This window comes from Eptesicus fuscus, chromosome 7 (assembly GCF_027574615.1).
Source record: "Eptesicus fuscus isolate TK198812 chromosome 7, DD_ASM_mEF_20220401, whole genome shotgun sequence".
Lineage (NCBI taxonomy): Eukaryota > Metazoa > Chordata > Mammalia > Chiroptera > Vespertilionidae > Eptesicus > Eptesicus fuscus.
In genome coordinates this window covers 86,008,370-86,029,197 of record NC_072479.1, presented here as the reverse complement: position 1 = coordinate 86,029,197, position 20,828 = coordinate 86,008,370, and the positions used below count along the sequence as shown (strand labels likewise).

The window sequence follows — 20,828 nt, the reverse complement described above, 5'->3', positions numbered from 1 at the left end:
AGGTTGTGAATGGTGCACGAAAAACCAGTTTCAGCTGTGGGGATGCTGGAGGCCATCCATCTGTATGGCCATTGCTTCCTCTAATCCTTGCCCTTGTTCTTTCCTTCTGTATTAGGCTTGCCGTATCATCTGGAATAGTACTGGAAAAGAAAGTTTTCTTTTGTTATGTTTGTTAGTAAAACAAGTATTCATTTCTCTGAAAACTATTTTCAACTGTTGTCTTGCACATGATATAAACCCTGAGAAGCAAAACTATTTGCAGAAGCAGGTCCTTTTTTTGTGTTCTAGTAAACAAGCTGTGTTTACTTTTAAAAATTCTATTTAAAGAAAGAATAAAAACACTGAGTAAAAGCATGCTTCCTGATTGAAATAAACACATTTTAGTGAATGGACTTTGGCATTTATTTTGTTTTTTAAAGGTTTTTTTTTTCTACATTCTCAAATTATTTGATTAAAGTTGCTATGTAAATTACTTCAGTGTTGATGCTCATCCAGTAATGTTGGTGCTACTATCTCATTTTTAAAAATGCCTATAAAAATGTTTATAAAATATACATATAACAAAATAAGGGAAAAAATTAAATAAAAAACTACAGATACATGAATATACATGACTGGAACTTATAGTGATGGGAGAGCTATGGGAATATATTATTGATAATAGTCTCTATTTTGTATCAAGAAGGGATTTGTATTTCGGGGGAGGGGATAAATTAGGTCATCAGATTAGAGTATATCCTAGACAATATATAATATAGGGAATGACATTGAAAGTTTCTGGTAAGTGATCTGCTGTAATTATAAAACTGCAGTGCTGGCTTCCCCAGTGGGTAATGGAGAAATCTTATTTCAGGGGAGGTTATCAGTTTCTAGTGGTACAAATATTTTTAATTTGAATGAAAGGGGAAAAGTCATATTACCCTATTAACCTGTTTGTATAGTTAGTAGGAATCACAGCATTTATTGGGTGAAAGCCAGATATTAAATAGATTTCTTGATTTGTATGTTTATTTTCTCTTCCATCTAGAAAGAGTTTACATCCAGGAAGAAATAATCCAGGAAAAGGAAGAATAAGCAGGTCAAGATGTGTAGCTCCGTGGCGGCCAAGTTGTGGTTTTTGACAGATCGTCGAATCAGGGAAGACTATCCCCAAAAAGAGATCTTACGAGCATTAAAGGCCAAGTGTTGTGAGGAGGAGCTGGACTTTAGGGCCGTGGTGATGGATGAGGTGGTGCTGACAATCGAGCAAGGAAACCTGGGTAAGTCTTTACTAAGTAATTTTTTAGATTTTTACTTAGAATAAGGTGACACTGCATGTTTCAGGAATAATTATGACAAAGGCATATTTAAGAGCCTTAACATACTAAGTATTACCTAATCTTATAATCTAGTATATTTTCTGGAAGACATGGAAACAGCAGTATTTATTAAATCCCTTATTGTGCTATTTAAGAAAATAGTTGGGAGGGAAATTAAAGATAACCTACTAGTTTTCTTCTGTTATTACTGTCTTCTAGTTTTAAAATACCTTGTAATCCATTGGGTGAGGGGGGAGTAAGTTAAAAATCCATGTGTGGCTCACTTTTTAATTTAATATTTTATTGGTTTTTAGAGACGGGGAAGAGAGAGGGATAGAGAGATAGAAATATTAATGAGAGAGCACCATCATCAATTGGCTGACTCCTGCAGGGCTCCCACTGGGGATCGAGCATACTGATTTGGTGGTGATGAACTCCTTTAGCTTTTTCTTGTCTGTGAAGCTCTTTATCTGACCTTCCATTCAAAATGATAGCTTTGCTGGGTAGAGTAATCTTGACTGTAGGTCCTTGCTATTCATCATTTAGAATATTTCTTGCCACTCCCTTCTGGCCCGCAAAGTTTGTGTTGAGAAATCAGCTGACAGTTGTATGGGCACTCCCTTTAGGTAACCAACTGCTCTTCTCTTGCTGCTTTTAAGATTCTCTCTTTGTCTTTAACCCTTGGCATTTTTATTATGATGTGTCTTGGTGTGGGCCTCTTTGGGTTCCTCTTGTTTGGGACTCTCTGTGCTGCCTGGACTTATAATTCTATTAGTTCATCAGGTAGGGGAAGCTTTCTATCATTATTTCTTCAAATAGGTTTTCAATATCTTGCATTTTCTCTTCTCCTTCTGGCACCCCCACAATGCGAATGTTGGTATGCTTGAAGTTGTTTGTCCCAGGGGCTCCTTAAACTATCTTCATATTTTTCTTTTTGCTCTTCTAATTGGGTGTTTTTTGCTTCCTCATATTCCAAATCCTTGATTTGATTCTTGGAATCCTCTACTCTACTGTTGAATCTCTGTAAATTATTTTTTATTTCAGTTAGTGTATGCTTAATTTCTGACTGGTCTTTTTTTGTCTTTGACATTCTCACTAAAATCCTTGAAAGTCTCACCAAGTCCCTTGAAGCTCTTAACCCTTTGCACTCGCTTGCTTTTTTCTCGATTCCTTTATTCTAATGCTAACCGTGTCGAGTCACACTCGACATCCAAGTGCAAAAGGTTGAGTCCCTTGAAGCTCTCATTAAGATCCTTGAGTAACCTTATAACCATTGTTTTGAACTCTGTATCCATTAGTTTACTTGCTTCCATTTCTTTCATTTGTAACATGTTTCCTTGTCTCCGCATTTCGTCTGCTTCCCTGTGTTTGTTTCTATGTATTAGGTACAGCTATTCTGTCTCCCGGAATGGGTAGGATGGCCTTGTATGATAGGTGTCCTTTAGACACCTGTGTGCTGCAAAGTCTTGTTGTAGTTGAGCCTTGATTGGCGTCCCTGAAGGAATTGGCATCACTGGGAGGAATTGGCCTCCAGGCCAATTGGCTGTGAGGACCAGCTGCATCTACAGTGTCTGCCTCCTGGTGGTCAGTGCGTGTCATAGCTACTGGTCGGACGGACACGTAGCCTTTTACATATATAGATATGTCATCACTTAAAAAAGAATATAATACAGAGAATTATGTGGAGCAAAATGTTAAAGTTCCCTATTCTACCTTCCTCTTCCTGCCTTGCCATCCACTCACACTCAGAGATAGCCATTTATATCATTTATCTTTTCATCCATTTTCTATGCATATGCAAACACAGATAAAACTTATTCTCAGATTTGCTTTTTTTTTTTTTTTAAAGTTCAGCATCTGGAAATTTTCTATTTTTGAACATGATTATAACATTGTTTTTAATGGCTATGTTGTGTTTCTTTGTATCTATTTATTTTTTATTTTTTGTTAATCCTCATCCAAGGATATTTTTCCATTGATTTTTAGAGAGTGAAAGGGAGCGGGAGAGACAGAGAGAGAAACATCTATGTGAGAGACACATTGATTGGTTGCCTCACACACACACACCAACCAGGGCTGGGAATTGAGCCAGCAACTGAGGTATGTGCCCTTGACTGGAATTGAACCTGCGACCCTTCAGTCCTGGCTTGGGCATATTTCTTTGTATTGACACCTACAATTATTTATTTAACCAGTGAAGTTTTTTTCATTAAAATTTCTTTTCCTTATAAAGAAATATAATTTAAGGTGAGATGTCTCTTTGTCCCAGTGATATATTAACAACGTAGTACATTTAGTTTTGTGACTCGAGCTGTTCCTGTATTTTATTGTTTATTTCATTTTCACGGTTTTGATCTGTTCCTGTATATTTCAGGTTTGCGGATCAATGGAGAACTAATTACTGCCTATCCCCAGGTGGTGGTAGTGAGAGTACCAACCCCTTGGGTGCAAAGTGATAGTGACATCACTGTTTTACGTCACCTAGAGAAGATGGGATGCCGTTTGATGAACCGACCTCAAGCCATCCTGAACTGTGTGAATAAGTTCTGGACCTTTCAAGAGTTGGCTGGCCATGGTGTTCCTCTGCCCGATACTTTCTCTTATGGTGAGTTAACTAATAAGAATTTATAGCCTTAAGTTTTAGAGAACTGATAGTTTTGAAAGCCATATTAAACTAACAGGGTTATGCGATATAAGGAAATATGTAAACATGAAAGGCCTTCCTATAGAAGTAATGTTCAGTTTTTACAAATTAGTTTTGTGATATGGGTAGAACAAATTCAGAAAACTTTGCTTGGAAAGGGCCAGATAGTCAATATGTGACCCTCCGTAATGCTGCTGTCCTGTGAAAGCTGCTATAGAAAATGCTTAAGCAAACGAGTATAGCTGTGTTCCAATAAAACTTGATTACAAAAAAAGCAGGGGGCCAGTCTGTCCCTTAGGCTCTAGTTTGCCAGCCTTTGTGGTAAAAGATAGTAGACTTTGATGACATCTCTGTTTAATTTCTGTTTATCATAATTACCATTTTATGGTAATTCTTCATAAATACTTTCTTTTTTCTTAAGAAAATGACACTACACCAGGCATGCTTTAAACTCGTGCTTCTAAAACTATCCGTGGTAAAGGATCTTTTTTGTTCTTTTAAAGACCAGTTTGCTGTGTGTCAATGTCCTTATAAAGTACAATATAAATATCACAGCAATGCCAACTTCCTATAAAAGCTTTTAGTGCTTACTCTTTTTGTATTTATCTGGTCACCTATCAATAGCAAAGAAGTCAGAAATTAAGCACAGGTTACTAGACCACACTGTGAGTAACACTGCTATAAATAATATTGTTGATATATTTTCTTTCTTTCCTGTTCTTCTAGTTTGGAAAGGGTAAGTCAGTCTAGTTTTTCATAAAGATATTTCTCCAAATAAATGTCCAGTAGAATGGTAGGAGAGTTAACGAGGCTTTAAAAAGAAAGCCCTGCCCTCTTCTTATTTTTAATGTTTTAAAGAAGGAAACTCTTCAAGTCTATATAATATGTGATACAGTTGCTGTTTTTAGCAGTTGCACAAGAAGAGGCCAGATGAATCGTTTGAGAATTCTGTCTTCCTGATGTTTATATCATGGCTCTGTAATTCTGATTTTAAGAGTGGAAAGAAGGAAAGGGTTAACCAACTGAAATATCACCGATGCTCTGATGTTGAAGGCTTCATATTTGGGCATGGATCATCTTAATTTTTCTAAGCTGCTAATTTATGATATTGCAGTTAATAAACTTTTTCCTATTTCAGTTTTTCTATATCATCATGTTAATTTTTTACAACGACAGTGATTTTTTTTGCTTTAATCTTGCTGCTGTATCATTTGTTCCTTGGCAATATAAACAGTAAGAAGCACGACTTAGCACATTGGTACTGAGTAGTTAGTGTAGAAAGAACTCTGATTAATAAGAGGTAAGAAAAATTAATTTGTGTTTGAGACAGAAAGTGTGTGTACATATGCATACTCCATCTTCAACCTTGGATAAGTCTTCTCAACTAACTCTTCTGTTTCTTAATCCAAACAGGGAACTGCATATACTAAAGTAGGTCTTGAGATTTCAGTTATTTGTATGGTGGAAAAATAAGGGATAAAAATATGAAAAGCCCTAACTGGTTTGGCTCTGTGGATAGAGCATCAGCTTGCGGACCGAAGGGTCCCAGGTTCGATTCTGGTCAGGGGCATGTACCTTGGTTGCGGGCACATCCCCAGTAGGGGGTGTGCAGGAGGCAGCTGATCGATGTTTCTCTCTGATCGATGTTTCTAACTCTATCCCTCTCCCTTCCTCTCCTTAAAAAAATCAATAAAATACATTTTTTTAAAAATATGAAAAATGGTATAGAATTGGGCAACATTGTTTTAACTGAAGTATACTTAATTTCTTTAGGTTGGATATTAGACTATTTATAGTTTAAGATAGCTCTTACTCATTTTAAAAGGTGTGGTTGTTTTAAACAGATATTTAACTGTACTTTCAACTTTCATTACTTTCTCCAAGAAAAAGAAAATTTATCATGAGGTTCTTAACTTCTACCTTCCTTGTGTTGACATTAGTGTAGATAAAATTTGTCACACCCTACATCTATTGATGATGTTTTTAAAATTTTTTTGTGCGCAAATCAGGTGGTCATGAAAATTTTTCTAAGATGATTGATGAAGCAGAAGTACTGGAGTTCCCAATGGTAGTGAAGAATACACGAGGTCATAGAGGTGTGTATGTTGTTGCTATGGTAACATAATTTTGACATTTACTTTTGATAATAAGGGTGATTGATTATACAGTAGATATTTTTTTCTCTTAATCGTATCTAAGCAATTATTTTCTTTGTCTTTGCTCATGGTTATTGACTAGGTAGTAGTCTTGCCAACTGAAATTCATAGCTTTTGAAGCAGGGCTTCTGAAGAAAAATTAGAGGGAAATTATTAGGTGCATGGTACCTCAAACTTATAGAAGGCTACTGTGAGTTGTTTAGCTTGGCTTGAAGCTATTTCTATTCATTTAGTGATTATCCTAGAGATTTTAAGACACATACTTAATTAGATTGAGTCCCAAGTTAATACCCTTGTCTTATTCTAGAGTTCAGGGACTTTCACTGACTCCAATCATTCTCCTTCCCAATTTATGTAGTTTGAAGGCTTAAATGTATAAGGTAAAAATATACAGCTTTAGAAGACAGTGTATAAAAATATCTTAATGACTTTAGATTAAGAAAAGATTTCTTAAGGCATAAAGTGATTCATAAAATCCAAGTACTTCACAAGGGTGAGTGCCTTGACGGGGATAGCTGAATCAGGGGTCAGCTGGGACTCTTGACTGCAGTATTCATGTTTGGCTACTCCACTGTGGCAGCCAAGAAATCTGTGGCTCCTACAGTGGATGCTCCAAAGAAGCGGCATGAGCTTTTATGACATGGCCTCAAAAGTCATATAGAATTTGCTTCTGCTATATTCTGTTGGTTGAAGCAATCACAAGTCCTCCTAGATTCAGAGGGATGGGACATAGATTCCCCCCTTCTTGATGGGAAGAATGTCAAATGATTTGTAACTATGTTTTTAAAAATTTGCAAATAAAGCAATGGAATGGACTAGAGCCGTGGTCGGCAAACTGCGGCTCGCGAGCCACATGGGGCTCTTTGGCCCCTTGAGTGTGGCCTTTCCACAAAATACCACGGCCTGGGCAAGTCTATTTTGAAGAAGTGGCGTTAGAAGAAGTTTAAGTTTAAAAAATTTGGCTCTCAAAAGAAATTTCAATCGTTGTACTGTTGATATTTGGCTCAGTTGACTAATGAGTTTGCCGACCACTGGACTAGAGAATTCCGAAACCAAAGTTAGGTATGTAGTGACATACTGCTATTTTAATATACAAAGTGAGCAAAAGTAGGTTTGAGTACATGAAACACAGTTCATAAAGATATTGTAATAATCATAACCTGCATATCTTTTTCCATACGAACAACTATTAGCCTACTTTTGCACACCCCTGTATATAAATGAAGTATATTAATATATTGTACAAATTAGTGACATGTTTTAACTTAGAGGGAAATGTTTTTCTAATAAGTGAATGGCATTATTGGCTAACCTGGAGGAATATAAATTTTATATCTCTACCTCACAACATATACTGAAATAAATTCTAGATTACTGTAAGAGTTTGGAGATTGAGAGACTCATGGACGGTGATTATTAACTTTTCTATGTACAATTTTTGCATTGTTTACTAATTGTAACTATATTACTTTGGTTAAAAAGTAATTGGTTCTGAAAGAACAGACTGGGATACAAGATGGAGGCAGTAGATATCAACCGACCCACAGATTTTTTATTTTTTTTCAATCACAGGCAAAGCTGTTTTCTTGGCTCGAGATAAGCACCATTTGGCTGATCTAAGCCATCTTATTCGCCATGAAGCTCCATACCTGTTCCAGAAGTATGTTAAAGAGTCTCATGGACGGGATGTACGTGTCATTGTTGTGGGAGGCCGTGTGGTTGGCACCATGTTACGTTGTTCTACAGATGGGAGGATGCAAAGCAACTGTTCACTAGGTAAAAATGATGCAGGTGTCTTCTAGTATATAAAGTAATATTACGGCTTGTCCAATGAGTATTTGTATATAACTACAGATTTTTACTTCATAAGTTGAAGAACACATTATCTTTAACATCTAAATATGATTAATAGACTATGACTATAATACATATACTTTTGAGGTTTATTTTCAGTAATGAAATTGGATTTCTCTGAGTCATGAATTTATTTTCACTCAGGCTCAATTTGTAACTCAATGCATACATGTATGAAATGTCTGATTAGATTTAAGGATACCCTGTTTGTTGATATACTTATTTTGTTTATAATTGGAATTCATTTAAGATAGATGTATCCTAACTCCTTTATTTTATCCATTGTTCCAAACAGATTGCTGATTTTGATTTATCTAAATGTGTATTTTCTGAGATCTCTTATTGTTAAAATGCCACAGAACTTAGTCTGGGTTTTTTCTCTGTTTATTTCACTTTCTTGGTAAATTTATCTCGCTCCTGGCTTTAGATAAGATCTATATGTTAATACTCTCAAATTTATATCTCTATTTTAGGCTTTCTCCTTGAACTCCAGGCACATATAAATAACTGCCTACTCAGTATCTCCGTGTAGATGTCTAATAGATATTTATTTATTTATTTATTTATTTATTTATTTATTTATTTATTTAAAGCCTTGTTGAAACAAGGCCACCAAAAATTTTGGTTGCCTCCAAAAAAAAAAAAAAAAATGTTTGGGAGAGAGAGAGATTATGGACATTTATTTTAATTTTAACATATCCAGAAGTGAGCTGCTGATCTAAGTCCCCCTCTTACTTAATAGACATTTATTTATTTATTTATTTATTTATTTATTTATTTATTTAAAGCCTTGTTGAAACAAGGCCACCAAAAATTTTGGTTGCCTCCAAAAAAAAAAAAAAAAATGTTTGGGAGAGAGAGAGATTATGGACATTTATTTTAATTTTAACATGTCCAGAAGTGAGCTGCTGATCTAAGTCCCCCTCTTACTTGTGTTCCATATCCAGTTATCACTTAATGGCAATTCTACCTTTCCAGTTTATACCAATATCCTTATAGAGTCACCTTGTTCTCTCTCCTTTCCCTTTTTCTGTTTTCCGAATAAATAATAACTGGTTGTCTCAGAACTCTTTATTGAATAGTCTGTTTATTACTGATTTGTAATGCCACCTATTTTATGGATTGAATTTTCCATATATGTATTGGATTGTTGAAGGACCCTCTTTTCAGATGCTATTCTTTCCCTGTATGAATGACTATCAATCTTAATTCTTTTGGTATTATACCTAGGTATCTGATAGAGCAAGAACCCTACTATCTTGTTCTTCAGAATTGAGTACCCTTATTATTTTATCCCCAGAGAGGCCTTTTTTATGATGCATATTCTCTCATATTCAGTATTAACTGTTGTAACAGCATTTTGTATATAGCAATGAAAAAAATAGATAAAAATCACTGCTTTCATGGGCTTTGTGTTCCAGTGTTTTGCTGAAAACATTTAATAGTTTTAGTCATAGACCATATTAGAATTTCTCTTATGTTTCAAAATTCTTATATAGTACTTACATGATCTATTCCTAGGTAGTCTATAAAAAACACACAACCATTTAGAGTCGATTGTACCTATATTGCAAGAATCATTACTCACCACTGTTCACTCTCCCCAACTTTAACTTCCCATATCTTGAGGTCTCTCTTCTTAATCATTTTCTGTTATGTTAATATCTTTTCTTGATTATTTTCCCTGGTAGGTGGTGTGAGTGATAGATATACCCCCTCTTATGTCTTTCTTTCTTATTGTTTGAGATTGGATTCTTAGATTCCATGAGTTAATTTTCAATTCTACTGCTTTATAGGTTACACTAGAGGCCCGGTGCACGAAATTCTTGCACGAGGGTGTGTGTCCCTCAGACCAGCCTGCACCCTCTCCAATATGGGACCCCTCTAGGGATGTCCGACTGTCCGTTTAGGCCCTACCAGGATTGGGCCTAAATGGGCAGTTGGACATCCCTCTCACGATCCAGGACTGTTGGCTCCCAACTGCTCGCCTGCCTGCCTTCCTGATTGCCCCTAACCGCTTTTGCCTGCCAGCCTGATCACCCCTAACCACTCCCCTGACAACCTGATTGATGCCTAACTGCTCCCCTGCCAGCCTGATTGCCCCTAACTGCACTCCCCTGCAGGCCTGGTCACCCCTAACAACTCCCCTGACAACCTGATTGATGCCCAACTGCTCCCCTGCCAGCCTGATTGCCCCTAACTGCACTCCCCTGCAGGCCTGGTCACCCCTAACTGCCCTCCCCTGCAGGCCAGGTCCCCCCCAACTGCCCTCCCCTGCAGGCCTGGGTCCCCCCCAACTGCCCTTCCCTGCAGGCCCGGTCGTCCCCAACTTCCTTCCTCTCCAGGCCTGGTCTCCCCCAACCGCCCTCCCCTGCTGGCCTGATTGCCCACAACTGCCCTCCCTTGCAGGCCTGGTCCTTCCCAACTGCCCTCCCCTGCTAGCCATCTTGTGGCAGTCATCTTTGACCACATGGGGACAGCCATCTTGTGTGTTGGAGTGATGGTCAATTTGCATATTATTCTTTTATTAGATAGGATAGAGGCCTAGTGCACGGGTGGGGGCCAGCTGGTTTGCCCTGAAGGGTGTCCCGGATCAGGGTGGGGGTTCCCTTGGGACGTGGGGCGGCCTGGGCGAGGAGCCTGTGGTGGTTTGTAGGCTGGCCATTCCCCACAACGACCCAAGCGAGGCCCTGGTATCTGGGATTTATTTATCTGCTATAATTGAAACTTTGTAGCCTGGAGTGGAGCCAAGCCTCCTGCTCGCTCCGTGGCCGTAGCCATTTTTGTTGGGATTTATTTATCTTCTATAATTGAAACTTTGTAGCCTTAAGCAGAGGCCAAGGCAAGCCAGGGCTGCAGAAAGCTTGGCTTCCTCCATCGCTGGGGGCAACTCAAGCCTCCTGCTCTCTCCAGCTCCGTGGCTGCCGCTATTTTTGTTGGGATTTACTTATCTTATATAATTGAAACTTTGCATCCTTGAGTGGAGGCCTGGACCTGCCAGGGTGTATGGAAAGCTAGGCTTCCTCCATTGCTGGGGAAACCCAAGCCTCCTACTCACTCCGTGGCCGCAGCCATCTTGGTTGGGTTAATTTGCATGGTCTCTCCTGATTGGCTGGTGGGCGTGGCTTGTGGGTGTAGTGGAGTGATGGTTAATTTGCATACTACTCTTTTATTAGATAGGAGGATTGTTACAGTTGAATGGCCAAATTGTGTTTTATTTATTTATTTATTTTTTATTTATTTATTTATTTTGGTAAATCACTTATTCTTTCTAAGTCTTGTCTTTTCTTTTTAGCTCAGATTTTTTCAGGATTTATTTATTTATTGTTAATCCTCACCCGAGGATATTTTTCCATTGATTTTTAGAGAGGGGAAGGGAGGGGGAGAGACACAGAGAGAAACAAATCGATTGGTTGCCTCCTATACACACCCCAACCAGGGATTGAACCTGCGACCCCTCCTATGCATGGGGCAACGCTCAACCAACCGAGCCACACTGGCCAGGATAATAGCTTGTTATTTTTTTGATTGTTGTCTCATCATGGCTCTGCTGTGGTTGTTTGGAGAAGCAGTCATTTAATTCATGGGGTAATGTGCCAGGCTCCTACTGAGGTACTTTAAAGAAGCCTTTCTATTTCCTGGACTCCCCTCCCTACTCTTTCAGCTTCAGTGACAGGGAGGTCTCAGCTCACCTATGCAGTTACTTTTTGACCTCTTTGGGATCAAATATATTAGGCATATTCATGTAATGTTGATCTCAGTTTTCTTCCTGTGGATACACAGCGCTATTTGAGCCAAGTTCGTCTCAAAATTCTTTGCTGCCTACTCCTTATCTCAGAGCTTCCTGAAGCTAGTCTCCAAATGAGAGAGTCTAACTCTAATTCCTTTCTCTCGGATGCCAGCAAACCTTAAGACTTCACCTGTATTCAGTCAGCTCCCTTAAGCCCCGGAATCCTTCTGGCTGAGGAATGGAGACTATAGAAGAAGAGTGCCATGTTTAGGTTCCCTTTGTTGTAAGATTTTTATTCTATCCTCCATCCATATTATGCATCTCTGCTATTTTTGTCATAATTGTATTTATGTAAGAGTTCTGCTTGGTCTATATTATTGCTAGTAAGGTAGGCTTCCGTGAAAGTTGAATGTCTTCTTCAGAATAAATAGCATATTGAAAAAAGTATGAAATTAGGAATTCTCTGAGAGACTGGGTTACAAAGGGATTCCCTAAATGAAGGAAACTTAGATTTCAAAGTCCCAATTTTACACGAGAAGAGCACCTTTGTTTTAACTACTGATTTACAAGAAAGGGCTAGCCTTAGAGGCCAGCTTTATTTTATACTCCAGAAATTTATCATTTTGGTAACTTCTTATTTTTTTTTTTTTTCCAGGTGGTGTGGGGATGATGTGCTCATTGAGTGAACAAGGGAAGCAGCTAGCTATCCAGGTGTCTAATATCCTGGGGATGGATGTGTGTGGCATTGACCTGCTGATGAAAGATGACGGCTCCTTCTGTGTCTGCGAGGCCAATGCAAATGTAGGTTTCATCGCCTTTGATAAGGCTTGTAATCTAGATGTAGCTGGTATCATAGCGGACTATGCCGCCTCCCTTCTGCCCTCTGGCCGGCTCACCCGGCGTATGTCCCTGCTCTCCGTGGTGTCCACGGCCAGTGAGACTAGTGAGCCGGAGCTTGGTCCCCCAGCCAGCACTGCTGTCGACAGCATGAGCGCAAGTTCCAACTCTGTCGACAGCGACCCTGAAAGCACCGAGCGAGAACTGCTCACCAAGCTCCCAGGGGGCCTATTCAACATGAACCAGCTGCTAGCCAATGAAATTGAACTCCTGGTGGAGTGACTCCACTGGTAAATAATTAACCAACAAAACCCTGTAAAACTTTCTTTTTTTCTTCTTATTTTTTTAACCAACTTGCAATGCTGTTCATGGAATATGCTCAGGAGGATGAGAGAAAATTGAGTAGGATTAGTTAGAAGAGAAGAAAGAGGGAGATAGACAAGACCTCTGCTAGTAAGATGTTACTGTCTTGCATTTACAAATGATACAGATAGGCTAGGCAGAAGAGGTGAGATACAGAAAAATGTCAGGTTCTCATAGTTACCCTTTTAATGACTCAAAAATGAGCGTGTTCTCAGGCCATAAAGAACATACAAAATTTTTTCATGGTTCCTTGCTTTTGTTTTTGTACAGTTGGTATAAATTTCAGAGTAGCATAACTTTACATTGTGTGGCAAAGATTTATAATGGGTTTAGGGAAACATCTATCTAAATTACAGGAATTTTTTTTATACAAATCTGAAAATTCTGCCTTTACCATATTAACTAGCAGCTTTATATTCATAGTTTATGATGTCTTGAGGGGGCTCTTACTGGGATTTATTATTTCTGTTTTTAGTTTTTCCCTTAATTTGAGTGGGAGGGCAATGTGAATATGACCCAATAAAGGTTTTTTAAATGACAAAATTGGCATGTTTGCATGATAAAGGGGAAATGAACAGTATTGCAATGTCTGGTACACAAAATACCATTTACTCCAATGTAGATAAAATTACACTAGTTTAAAATTTGTGCATTGACTTGTATTTGTTAGTGTTTTGGTCTTTTTTGAAAGATAAATGCTCTGTTAATGTTGCATTTTTTAAAACATCCTAGTCTAACATTCCCTGATCTATGCCTGCATCTTTAACAATGGCCAAAGTGAAGAAAATGCTACCTTTTTTGTTAACAAGACACTGACTTCAAACATGCGCATTTAAAGCCTTTTATTTTTGTTCCCCTTTTTTCTTTTGGTGGTTGGGCATTTAAAGAATAAGGACAAGGAAAAATATTTTGGGTGGCAAATCAAGGGCCTGTTAGTTCTTAAGCATAAGCTGAAGTGATTTCTAATTTTTCAGCATTATATTGCATTTTTCACACTTTAAGAGGGAGTATATGTGTGTGTGTGCATGCATGCATGTGTATATGTTTTGCTTTTTGTTTACACCAACCAGTCAAAAAGGATAGATTCTAGAAAATATGGAGCATGATGGGAAACTCTTTTTTTTTTTTTAACTTTAAAAAGCAGATTAGTTGTTTTCATAACTGTACTCCACTGGGGTAGAGGTACTCACCTAAAAATATAAGGAAAATAGATGCTTCTTAGGCCTTTTGGTGTATATGTTGTTGTTTGTTTATTTTTTTCTTTGTTTCTGGACTGTTCAATGTATGATTTATTCAGGGCTACATGCTTTTTTCTTCAATGCTTCTGTGTGTTTTCTCCTATTTACACATAGGTTTTGGGGTGGGGTAGACTAGGCGTTTTTGTTTGGGGACTTAGCAGTATTGAGTCTCTTGTAGCCCTACTCTGAAACCTTCAGTACTCTCCACCACTTATATTCCTTTACTTTCTGGATTTATAAAAGCCCCCAAACTGCATATAATATGAGCCTTTACAACCTGGGTAAAACTATGCCAGTGATGGTTATGAAGGAGTATTAAGAAATGGAGGTGCTCCAGAGCTCAACGTAATTTTTTTTTAAGCAGCAAGTTCCATCTCCTTACAATCCTCTGAAGCTTTTACCCAAGTCCTTTCTTGCCTCTTCAGTGCTTTTTTTCCTTCAGATGGACCTTAAACTTAATTTCTTGGACACTACTAGAGAGACTTCGAGGCAATAATAAAAGACCAGTATTAACCAGCTCTAATGATCTAACAGAACGATCATGCTTACTTGTACAGTTTTCCCCAATTTTAAAAAGGAATGTAATAAAAAAAATTTTCCATAGAATTAAATAATATTGAAATTGAGTGAAAGGTTGATTGTTGACAAATAGAATAGTACTTCTACTCTGTGCAGTGTTTCATTTCACCTGAAAAATATATACATAAGAGGAGTTTCTAATTTATTTTAGGATATTCTAACCTCATCTAGAAGAATTTGACTTGCACAGGGTTATTTTGGGACTAACATATATAAGTACCCCTGACTCACTAACAGGAAGAAATACTTGATACTTCTTTCACTGAATGACCATACTTTGGAGGATATATCATATTTGGGATAAAGAAATAAATGAGGGAGAAAGAACTGCTTAATCAAATCATTCATATGTTTGTGTAGACACCATCTGGTTGCCACCTAAATTATGTTACATATATTTTAAATAGTTACATATCACGTATATAGATTAATTAATTTTAAAACACAAATACCCTCTCTATTTGGTGAAGAACTCAAGGTTTGTGTCGGGTGGAATAAGGCACCAGGAAAAATGTAGGTATCTTTTTAAAAATTTTTACCAAATTAACCAATTATAAGAAATAACAGATTATTTCATCTTTGGTTTTATTCAGTATTCATCTTTTGTGCATTCACATTATATTAAAACATAATTTTACCAACCTATTTCTAGATCACATACTCATGTTAGAATGAAAAGGGAAGAAATGGTCATCTTAGACTTTAAAAACATGAATATTTCCTTGAATTTCTTCAAAAATTAAGGTGAAGAATATGAACAAATTATTCTGGAAGAACCCAAATGAAAACAGCCCATATATTTAAGTGAAAGTTAAATATATTTTAATATTGTTTAATAACTTTTGTTTATTAATCTTTATTGCTATTATGAGAGGTAAAAATGTATTTATTAAATATGTATAATCATCATGCCAAAATTTGAATTACTGTAAAATTATTGTATATTATTAAAATTGTAATTCTGAATTGTATTTTAAAAGTAATTCTTTCTTATATTGTTTTTATGTTACTCATGATGACAACTGGACTATATATACATACATACACATATATAAATATGAACTATTCCATTTAAAAATTTTAATAGTTTTTTTTTGTGCCTAAAATTAATCGGTCATTTCTGCTGGCTTTTACTCCACTGAACTTTAAAACCTTTCTGTACGTGCTATCAATAAGAAAATATCCTGGGACATCATAAAAATCCATCAAAAGACTTGCTTTCATCAAGCGCTTTATCAGACTTTTGAGAAATGATTGAAGGCATTGAACGAAGTAATTGACTTTCAAAATCATCTCTTCTTTTTCTCAAGAAGAAAATGGAAAAACAAATTCTCTTCATTCAGTGAGCCCCCAGTTTGGGGTTTGGGAGCCTAGAGACATTGTGAAATCAAATCTTATCTTATTTTCTCCTGGCTCACTCTTTTTGAGAAGGTTAATGGGCTATATGGCTGGTGAGACACGATCCCCTCCTAAGAAAATGTAGGTGCTCAGACAGGTAACCTCTGCTGCTACTGTTTTTATTTGTTTGTTTGTTTGTTTAATTTCATTTAAAATTTGTTTTTGTTGTACTAGGATATTTTTAAATGTAATATATCACAGGATTTATAACCAGGTTTATTGCTTTCTTTCTTTTTATTAAAAAAAACAACAACAAAGTTTCATTTAAGATACATTTAGGCGCCTTTGAAGCTTGGATTTTGGAATGTTTCAGTAGTGGACAGAAATCTGCTGTTGGAATCTTCTAGTCCTCCAGGTTTAATTTGAAGTTTTTAGTTTTGTTTTGAATTTTTGTGTGGTATTTTATTTCCTTTATATCAATGCCCTTTACCATGATGTTTTGGGGTGGCTGCCTAACTCTAGTGAAAATGCTTTCTATATTAACGAAAATTTGGTGTTTGAAATTCCTTAATGTTTTGCATTTTTTAAAATTGTTTTTAAAGAAATATTCTAACTGCTTTTACTGTTACTGTTCTTTGCCAGCCTTTTCAGGAGCCAAAAAAAAAACCAAAAACAAACAAACAAAAAAATACCCAGAGAAAAAACTTTCCTTCTTCCCCCTTCCTGATGATGAGTGAGAAGTATTGAGAACTTTCGGGGTCAGTGCCCTTCTAAACTCCCCTTCCCCCAATAATGCAGCTGTATAATGAATGGTAAATGCAGCGGTTTGGATTCAGGCACAGCCCCAGCCTGCTTGCAGGTAATTTGACTCTTTATCCTTTCTTTTCCATCACAAGGCTAACTACTTTCCTTTTAAAAAATTTCTTTATGTGCTTTCAAGGTAACCATGGGTTTGTAATAGCTCTCATTTAAAAAAAAATAATGCATAACTCTATCTAGCAAATAATTTGATTAAAGAAGAACATTTGAGGATAAAATTTGAATTGGTTGGGATGAACTCAGGACTTTCATTGGGGATGTGCTTAAACCATACAGATAACTCCATTCCTTGCATTTATGTCTATAATTACTCCGGAGTGTGACTTTTTGGCTTTGTTTTTTGCTTTGGGTTTGTTTGTTTCTTCCATTGTGCTACTCTGGCTTAAGCTTTTTCAGGGGTTGGTGTTCCGAGCACACAGTGAGCTCACAGTATAAAGACATCAATTAGGAGTTGACAGGTATGGAAAACTAGAGTTTTGAAAAGGTAAACTTAGGTTCTAGATTATATGTATGGTAAAAATTCACCATAGCATTTAGTTGACTTTAGTGCTTTTCTTTCTGTGACATCATAAAAGTGAAAGGGAATGATGAGACAAAGGTAGCAGAAAGAATTGTAAGAGCAGCATGATTTCAGAACTAATTTATCATTTCAGACACTAGTGCTAACAAAAATAGATGTGAATAACTTGAGATTATCATAAAATAAAGGTTCAAACATTTAAAAATTATAGGTTTGAACAGATTGGAGGCCATTTCTGAAGCACAAGATTGTTAAGTAGATAAACAAAGGCCATAAAGTTATTGGCAGGAATAGCAATACAACTTGTCCATTTTAATAACCTTCCTATTTTTTAGTATACTATCCCCTCCTTTGTGTACCCTAATCCAATATATGAATTATCATTTTGGGAGATAATCCTCTTCCTAATAGGTGGAATTTTAGTGACAGTAGTCAGGACCTTTTCAAGATACTCTTCTACGTAATTTTATCCTGTGGCTCTAGATGTCCTATCCAAAGAGACTGTCCAATAAATCACTAGTTAGTGAGTAGAAAATCCTGGCTTATAATGCTATTTCTTCAGCTGAAGGTATAAAATAAATCGTTAACCTGTTGTGCTTTATTTCACTCATATAAAATAAGAACAGAAACTTCCATAAGCATTTTAAGACAAAAATACTTACCTGTGAACAGAAATTTACTAACGAAAGAATCCCAGCTGCACTCCTGTAGAAATTTATGATGTATGCTAAAAAAGGCTTGTATAGGAGAACCTTGTTCTCTTGTTAATGAGAATGGCCAGCTTTAGAATGTGTGGAATATGATTGCATGGGACATGGAGAATTTAGCAGCCTTCATTCTGCTGCCTCCATGAAGATCACTGACTTGCTAAGAATGATCTTACTTTTAGGTTTTACCATCATCACTTATTAGGTGGGCCTTATATAGCCTATATGCCTGGCTGCTATGGTGGGGTTTGGGAACATGAGGGGTGGGGTGAATTGTTGTTGTTTTAGGTTTCAGTCAGACAGACATCCCTGTGCCCCAGTTCCCAGAAGCACAGCAGGCCTGTAGGATCATCCGTGGGAACGGCGCAGTCCTGGCATCACCAACTCTCCTGCTCAGGCTCATCCCATATACAGAGGTCAAAAGGGTGGGGTTTGAGATGGGGGAAGGCATAGAAAGTAGAAACTGTCACGTTAGTGCTACTGTTGGCTAGCCTTTGGTGCTTATGTCAGTGTTTTATTTCTTAAGTGAGTAAAACTACATATGTTTATTTTGGGGTAAAGGTAGTGGGGGGTTGGAACAATAACAAGCCTTTACTAGCATTACTAGTTCATTATTGAACACTGTTCTTTAGTAGCTAATACAGAGTAAATTTGAAACCTAGGCCCCCAATGACAAAGAGAATGGGTATAGAAATGAATTTTAGGATTTTAACAAACAGAAAACATTAATGTGGTATTAATTTCTAGTTCTACAACTGCTATTACATTTGTTATTCTGTCATGCTTTTTTTTTTGTCCTAATTCTTTTATGTATGTATACAGTTTGAGGAAATGTGCACTTGTGGTCAGTTCTTTTAAAAGGACTTAATGGATTTATTACTCTTTTGCAAAAAATATTCCCAATGCTTATATGGGCATACAAATGCTACCCTATTTTAAATGTAGGTGGCGTATGTGTTCGTGTTTTAATGTATTCAGAGACATTGGGCAATAAGCAGTCCAGAACATTGAAAACTCAAGCAGGTAAAGCACCTAACACCCTTAGTTTCTAGAATTACTTTTAAAAACTCCTTTATTGTTGCATCTTCCACAATTCTTTTGGTAGTCTCTGAACTGGAAATTTGCAGGAGTTGTAGACTAGTTAACATTTTAAGTTATGCATTTATTCATAAAATTATAGGGATAGGTGAAGGAGGAAAGGATAACAGAAAAGAAATAGCTCCTTGAGATGGCAACTGTTGTGTCTAAATCTTTGCACCTTTTAAATTTTTTTTATTTTCCCAGCTTAGCGTGAATGAACATTGATCATACATTGTTTGATTTCCAAAATTGGGGTTTTTTTGTTGTCTTGGATTTTGGCGGGGAGGTCTTGGGGGAAACAAATAGGAAGTTTGTGCACAGGTGAAAATATGAAATGTTTAATAAAGGAATTTTTCTGTTTAATCTGAATAGTAAGCAAGAACTTTTTCTGTATACCCTTCTGCTGCAGCAGAGAAATAACTGTTAGGTGGCAGCAGAAGAAGGAATTGTTCAGATTGATGACTACTGACAAAATCTGCATAAAAGAGATAGAGCATGTATACCAAGTCAAGTAAAGTTGGCAAAAAATGGAAACTGGACTAAGATTTCTAGATTCAACTCTAAATGGTAAGTCATTTTCAATTAAGAATGTATTTTCAGTACTGGTGTTATAAGTCATTTTGATGTGTGATCAAAAATGCCAATAGGTCCTTGCGTTAAGATGAATTTCTTCTACTTTGAAAAAAAATTGAGCTTTATGTAAAATTAGGGATTTATCTCTAGTTAGTTAATATATGTAAACCCTGTTTTCAGTTTTAAGTAAAATTGATGGATACATTTTTAAGATATTTAAAGAGGAGGGGGAAGAGAGAGAAGCATCAATCAGTTGCCTCCTGCATTCGTCCTGATTGGATTGAACCCACAACCTGGGTATGTGCTCTGATTGGGAATCAAACCTGCCATCTCTTGGTGTTTGGGACAATGCTCCAACAAACTGAGCCACACTGGCCAGGGCACGCTTTTACTTTTTAATGATAAGAACATTAAATATCTTCCATCTCAGAATCAGAGTATATCTTTTCCAGCTGAGGTCACCAAGGTAAAGTGTGGTAATAAAAAAAAAAATGGTTGTCAATATGTGTGTATTTTTTGTAATCTAAACAATTTGTAATATTGTGATGTTCGTTAATTTTTTATCTTTACTTTTTTTTCTCATCCAAAGTGTTTAAATCTAATTTAAGTGAGTTGTCTGTGTTTTCCTCCCTAGGTTCTTTTGAAGTAACCAGTGGTATTTTTTGCTTATTACTTCATTCACAGAACGGATGAAGATACGTTCAACTGTGTTTTTTCAAATGGAGGATAATATATAGTACAAGGAAGCAATAGCTCTAACCTGTTGATTCATTGTGTTTTCAAAAATAAAAACACCAGCACTGGAAATGAAGTAGCATGGAGTACGATTTGTGTTTTTGGCAGCTATTTCTACCCACTCCATTTCATATGAATTCACTTCAATGCACATGTCTACACTTGAAGTCTAGCTCCACATGTATCATTTTCAGTATTCTTTTCTTCACTTTTTAAAGATGAAACTGCTTTGGTTTTTGATAGACTAATCTCTCTACAATGTATTCTAAAACAATTACTCCTCCTTTTGGCACATAGATATGTATCACATGTTTTAGAGCTTCCATGGATACTACATGCTGCTCTCAGCCCACAAAA

At 36.7% G+C, this 20,828-nt stretch overlaps 1 protein-coding gene across 14 annotated transcripts in view; it reads left to right on the top strand.

The window, feature by feature from the left end:
• Positions 1–20,547, top strand: part of RIMKLB (ribosomal modification protein rimK like family member B) — a 37,121-nt gene extending 16,574 nt beyond the window's left edge. For 7 of the 14 annotated variants that reach the window (XM_054719303.1, XM_054719298.1, XM_054719299.1 and 4 more), the window contains 5 exons: positions 1,028–1,259; positions 3,673–3,903; positions 5,952–6,038; positions 7,671–7,874; positions 12,338–15,778. In XM_054719303.1, the coding sequence (XP_054575278.1) occupies positions 1,085–1,259; positions 3,673–3,903; positions 5,952–6,038; positions 7,671–7,874; positions 12,338–12,801 (1,161 nt within the window). In that variant the 5' untranslated portion in view covers positions 1,028–1,084 and the 3' untranslated portion in view covers positions 12,802–15,778. The other 7 variants (XR_008556646.1, XR_008556645.1, XR_008556648.1 and 4 more) reach the window with 7 other exon arrangements.
• Positions 20,548–20,828: the final 281 nt, after the last annotated feature.